The following is a 5799-nucleotide window of genomic DNA, read 5'->3' on the forward strand; positions in this document are numbered from 1 at the left end:
GTGGTGGTGAAGATGATGACGGTTAGATGGGATGATAGAAATGGTGAAATTTTTGGATAAAAAATAAGGGAAAATTGTTGGGTGGTAGCTGGTGGTTGTGACAGTGAAGATGCCTTTTGTGTTGGTGGTAGTGGGATGACTTTGATGGTTGTGTACATATATAGTGGGCTTGACGGTGGTGATGATCAATCGATGTCAATGGCAGTGGTTGAAATTAGCGACAACAACGATGAAGAGTAGATGGAATTTGAATCGAGTGATCGTGTTAGAAGGGATTATTGGTTGTCGATAATGAGGGAGTCAGTGGTGGTGGCAACATCAACAGTGGCAGCGATCGTAATACCCTATAGTGTCATATGTTAGATGTGCAACAAGTTATTTTTTGTAAAATAAAAGGTTGGAGTAATGCTATTCGTAGTGAAAACTGTCAGTAGTCGCCCTATATAGCATACATTTGATAATTTGGTATTTGATATATAGATATGGTAGTTATTTTTTGAATTATATATCAAATGAAAAAATGTCAAGTGTACGCTATATAAGGCGACTGTCAGTGATCTTCACTTCAAATAGCATTACTCAAAAGGTTGTGTATTCCTTTGTAAATAATTTGATTGTCTAGTGCACATATGCATTGTCCCAAATACCAGGAACTATGTGCCCATGGGGACCCGAATCACTAGGCTTGGAAATGGAAGCCCAATTCTACAACGACGCCCACTGAAGCCCCATGCTTCACGCATAAGGTTACCAATCTAGATCGACGGTTCGAATAATCCCACCACAAGCTGCAGTTTCATTGGCTGGAAAAATCAAACTGTAATTTCTGATTGGTCCACGTCACCCGCAATGACATAGCCCGTTGAACCTCATGAATGCCAGACACGCTCTATATAAACCACGTCCACCTCACGCACAGCCCATTCAATAAGAGAAGCTCTTCTTCTGATTCTGATTCTACATTGCAGAAGTAAATACGCATTGTAATTTGTAAGCATATAAACACACGTATACAGAGAGCGTTTATATATACATATATCGAGAGGGGGAGAAGTTTTGAAGGTGAAGTCATGGGTGGCTCGTGGAGGAGGAATAGTTCATTCATTGTGCTAGCGATTGTTTTCTTCGGTAATTATTATTATTTTTTAATTTGTTGTGTTATATTATATTTTAATCTCGTGATATTGATCAATGGAGGTGTTTTTCGTTAATGAAATGAAGATAGATCTAGATCTGTTACGTACTGATAATTAATATGTACTTAGCAGATCAAATTGTGTAATTGAATATGATATTTAGATCTGATAAGAGTTTCGAGAGTTTTTAATGAGTTCATATCATTTATCATTCTAAAATTTCTGATTTGTTTGGTTCAATTTTACCTTTTGTAATTCGAGGACAATAAAAAATAATGATATGAACTACCAAGTCTACTTGTGCTGAATCAGTAATTGGAGAAATCCCTCTTGCTGGTATGGTTGCCGTGGACTTTATAATTATTCCTTAATTGGAAAATTTGTTCTTTCTCTGCAATTGGAAAGTTTGTTCATGCTGGTATGCCCTGAATTTGGTAAAAGTCGCTGCTTCGTACAGATAATTTTCTCAAGTGAAGAAATAAAGAAAAAATATATTGCTGGAAAGGCTCAATTAAATGATGCAATTTAGCGATGGTTAACATTGTTGAATGTAACCTATATGTGGGGGGTGCAATGGAGACAAGTTTTATATCAATAGATATATGGCCATTCTATATCTGCATAAGTTTTTAGATGAGAGTTAACAACCTTGAAACAAACTTTAGAATATGGAATTCACTCTGTGGCCTGAATGGGTAAATGCCAGCATGAAAGATTGATATTGTCAACATGTAATTGTTTAGTTAAAACACTACTGCCTCTCATACGTCCTTGGCTCATGTTCTCATTGATTTTGGCTTCTGTGTTCGAATTGTTACTAACTTGCTAAATGAGTCATGAATACTAATATTGATTAACCTTGTCTTATCAAACAGGCTGTCTATCAGCAATTTCTATTGCGAAGGAGGAAGCCACCAAACTGGGAACAGTTATTGGTATCGATCTCGGTACAACCTATTCCTGTGTTGGTGTTTACAAGAATGGGCATGTTGAAATCATAGCTAATGATCAAGGGAACCGTATCACACCATCATGGGTGGCATTCACTGACAGTGAAAGACTGATTGGTGAGGCTGCGAAGAACCAGGCAGCTGTGAACCCAGAAAGGACTATCTTTGATGTTAAAAGACTCATAGGAAGAAAGTAAATCTTTTTTCTTAAATGTATTAAAGTACTTTTTTTTTACAGTGTTTTGGTGATAAAATATTAATGAAAGTTTTAAACTTGTTTTTTTGATAGGTTTGATGACAAGGAAGTTCAGAGGGATATGAAGCTTTTTCCTTTCAAAATCGTCAACAAAGATGGAAAGCCTTATATCCAAGTCAAAATTAAGGATGGGGAGACTAAAGTCTTCAGCCCTGAGGAAGTCAGTGCTATGATTTTGACTAAGATGAAGGAAACAGCTGAAGCATTCCTTGGAAAGAAAATTAAGGATGCAGTGGTAACAGTTCCTGGTAATTTGACTTTAAGTTTTATGGTTTACTGTTGTTTTATGGTTTCTATTTTAGTGAAACATGAACTGTGATTGCATTGTAGTATTTGATTATTCTTAATATTTATTTGTGGTCATATATTGCAGCATACTTCAATGATGCCCAGAGGCAGGCCACCAAGGACGCTGGTGTAATTGCTGGGCTCAATGTAGCAAGAATTATTAATGAGCCAACAGCAGCAGCAATTGCCTATGGTTTGGATAAGAAGGGTGGCGAGAAGAACATCCTTGTCTTTGACCTTGGTGGCGGAACCTTTGATGTCAGCATCTTGACCATTGACAATGGCGTCTTTGAGGTGCTTTCCACGAATGGAGACACCCATCTTGGAGGTACGGATCTTTTTTGTTAATATCTGGGTTTTATGTATCTGATAAATGCGTTTATTGGGAAATCAGTATTTGGAAAATGACTGATTTATTTCTTTAGCAAGTGTCATTGAATCATGCAATTATAGTAACTAATTTTTGAAGCTTTATACATATTCAAATAAACGGCCTTTGAACACATTGTCTTTTTGTGATATAGTTGAGAAATCAATTTGATGTATGATTGATTCACCAATTTGAAAGTGCGGATTTTTCCAAGAAGCATCTCATGATAACATGTTAAGTTTAATTTTAGCTTTCAAAATGGTACATATATGTTATTCTGCACTCCAAAGAGGAAGTCTTAAAGGGTGATAATTTTGTGAGTTATTGTGTTAGGTTTAATTATGCTGAAAGTCCATCTGTTGTGCAGGAGAGGATTTTGATCATAGAATTATGGACTACTTCATCAAGCTGATTAAGAAAAAGCACGGAAAGGATATCAGCAAAGATAACAGGGCTCTTGGGAAGCTTAGGAGAGAATGTGAACGTGCTAAGAGAGCCCTGAGCAGCCAGCATCAAGTCCGTGTCGAAATTGAATCACTTTTTGATGGTGTGGATTTCTCTGAACCATTGACCCGTGCCAGATTTGAGGAGTTGAACAATGATCTCTTCAGAAAAACCATGGGACCTGTGAAGAAAGCCATGGAAGATGCTGGGTTGCAGAAGAACCAGATTGATGAAATTGTCCTTGTTGGTGGAAGCACTAGGATTCCTAAAGTTCAACAACTCCTGAAGGATTATTTTGATGGGAAGGAACCAAACAAGGGGGTGAACCCAGACGAAGCTGTAGCTTATGGTGCTGCTATTCAAGGAAGTATTCTTAGTGGAGAGGGTGGTGATGAAACCAAAGGTATTTATCGCATCTATTTTTTTTTACCTTATTGACCAATGAAATGCTGTACATGTGCATCTATCTTGATAAAGTGATGTTTAAGTAGCTTCATTCAGACTAATCTGTGTGCACTTAAATGCAGACATTCTTCTCTTGGACGTGGCACCACTCACCCTTGGTATTGAAACTGTGGGTGGAGTTATGACTAAGTTGATTCCGAGGAACACTGTTATCCCAACCAAGAAGTCTCAAGTTTTCACAACTTACCAAGACCAGCAAACTACTGTCTCTATTCAGGTAATGCATCCCAAGCTGAAACATTTCTTTCCCTGTCCGTGCTGTTTGAGAAATTGATAGATAATTATGTATGGCCAAGTCATAAATTTTTTTACTTACAAGTCAAATTTGAAATAAGTGAATTGCTTAGCTTGACATTACTTTTCAGCAGAACTATTTTAGTCCAATTTAATTTCTTCTTTTTAAGCTTAGCCAGACATGCTCATTTTTTTTGCATGAAATGGCTGGCACATATGCATCTTAACTGAGATGATCGGACAATTTGATGATAGGTTTTTGAAGGAGAAAGGAGTCTTACAAAGGATTGCAGGCTGCTTGGAAATTTCGATCTCTCTGGAATTCCTCCAGCCCCAAGGTTTTTTGTGTGCATCCAATCTGTTTGTATTAAATTTATTGTTACATTTTGTATCTGAATTGAATCCCGTGCAGGGGAACACCTCAAATTGAGGTCACATTCGAAGTCGATGCCAATGGAATATTGAATGTCAAGGCAGAAGACAAGGGGACGGGTAAATCCGAGAAGATTACTATCACTAACGAGAAGGGTCGCTTGAGCCAAGAGGAGATTGACAGAATGGTTCGTGAGGCAGAAGAGTTTGCTGAGGAGGACAAGAAGGTGAAGGAGAGAATTGATGCTCGCAATAGTCTCGAAACGTATGTATACAACATGAAGAACCAAATCAGCGACAAGGACAAACTTGCTGACAAGCTTGAGTCTGATGAGAAGGAGAAAATTGAGACTGCTACGAAGGAGGCACTTGAGTGGTTAGACGACAACCAAACAGCCGAGAAAGAGGACTATGAAGAGAAGCTTAAGGAGGTGGAAGCTGTATGCAACCCGATCATCACAGCCGTCTATCAAAGATCCGGGGGAGCACCTGGTGGGACATCAGAAGATGATGATGATGATTCCCATGACGAACTGTAGGTAATTTTAAGAGTTTTTGTCGACCAGTGATGGGACAACATGAAGTAAGAAACGACCGAGTTAAATGTAGTGTAATTTTTGTTGTGGTAGAAGTTCCGTCCCCTTTTCGCTGCTTTTTCTTGAGCAGATGAAGATACTTCCAACAGGATATTTCGTTTTCTATTTACTTTGAGTTTGTCTTTTACGATCTTCTTAATATTTACTATTTCATTTACTAGTGTAGTTTGCTTTTGGGATCATCTTGATATTTCATGTTAAACAGAAGTAATTCAATCCCTTGTTATTGTTTTTCTCTGGACGGTACTCCAAAACTTCTAGTCATCAGTTGATCAACAAATGAATGCCGAGGTTCACACCCAAAGTTAATCTCCCAATGGTATTTTGGCTCTTGGAAGCCATAAAGGGACTGCTCTTCTCAATTGTCTTGCAAAAATTTCTATGATAGGCCATTCGACTTATAAATGAAGATGGGCAAATATTTGAGGGATGAAGTCATCCCATTTGGCCTGCAAGTTAAAAAAACCAAATAGCATCATTGAGATGTAAGAATGAATGAAACCTTCATTTCTTCATACACACACTCAAATGGATGAGAATCGTGTCTCTGACGGCTGTAATCGGCCATGCTAGCAGCGGAAACTTATAAGTTTAAAGTAAAAACAGGGTCTTGAGGCACTTACAAACTTGGGAAAATGACTTTTGAAAAAGAGAAACAGAAATGAAAAAGGATATTTATACTCCATTT

The 5799-nt window shown here is 37.9% G+C and overlaps 1 protein-coding gene across 1 annotated transcript; it reads left to right on the plus strand.

Annotated features, from left to right (window-relative positions):
- The first annotated feature begins 904 nt into the window (after window positions 1–904).
- LOC111407651 (luminal-binding protein 5) lies at window positions 905–5344 on the plus strand. The gene is made up of 8 exons (XM_023037265.1): window positions 905–1128; window positions 2012–2279; window positions 2376–2590; window positions 2716–2958; window positions 3368–3847; window positions 3972–4126; window positions 4399–4481; window positions 4556–5344. The coding sequence occupies exons 1-8, from the start codon at window positions 1071–1073 to the stop codon at window positions 5052–5054; spliced, it is 2001 nt and encodes a 666-aa protein (XP_022893033.1). The 5' UTR covers window positions 905–1070; the 3' UTR covers window positions 5055–5344.
- The last annotated feature ends 455 nt before the right edge of the window (window positions 5345–5799 follow it).

This window comes from Olea europaea, chromosome 13 (assembly GCF_002742605.1).
Source record: "Olea europaea var. sylvestris chromosome 13, O_europaea_v1, whole genome shotgun sequence".
NCBI classification, from domain to species: domain Eukaryota; kingdom Viridiplantae; phylum Streptophyta; class Magnoliopsida; order Lamiales; family Oleaceae; genus Olea; species Olea europaea.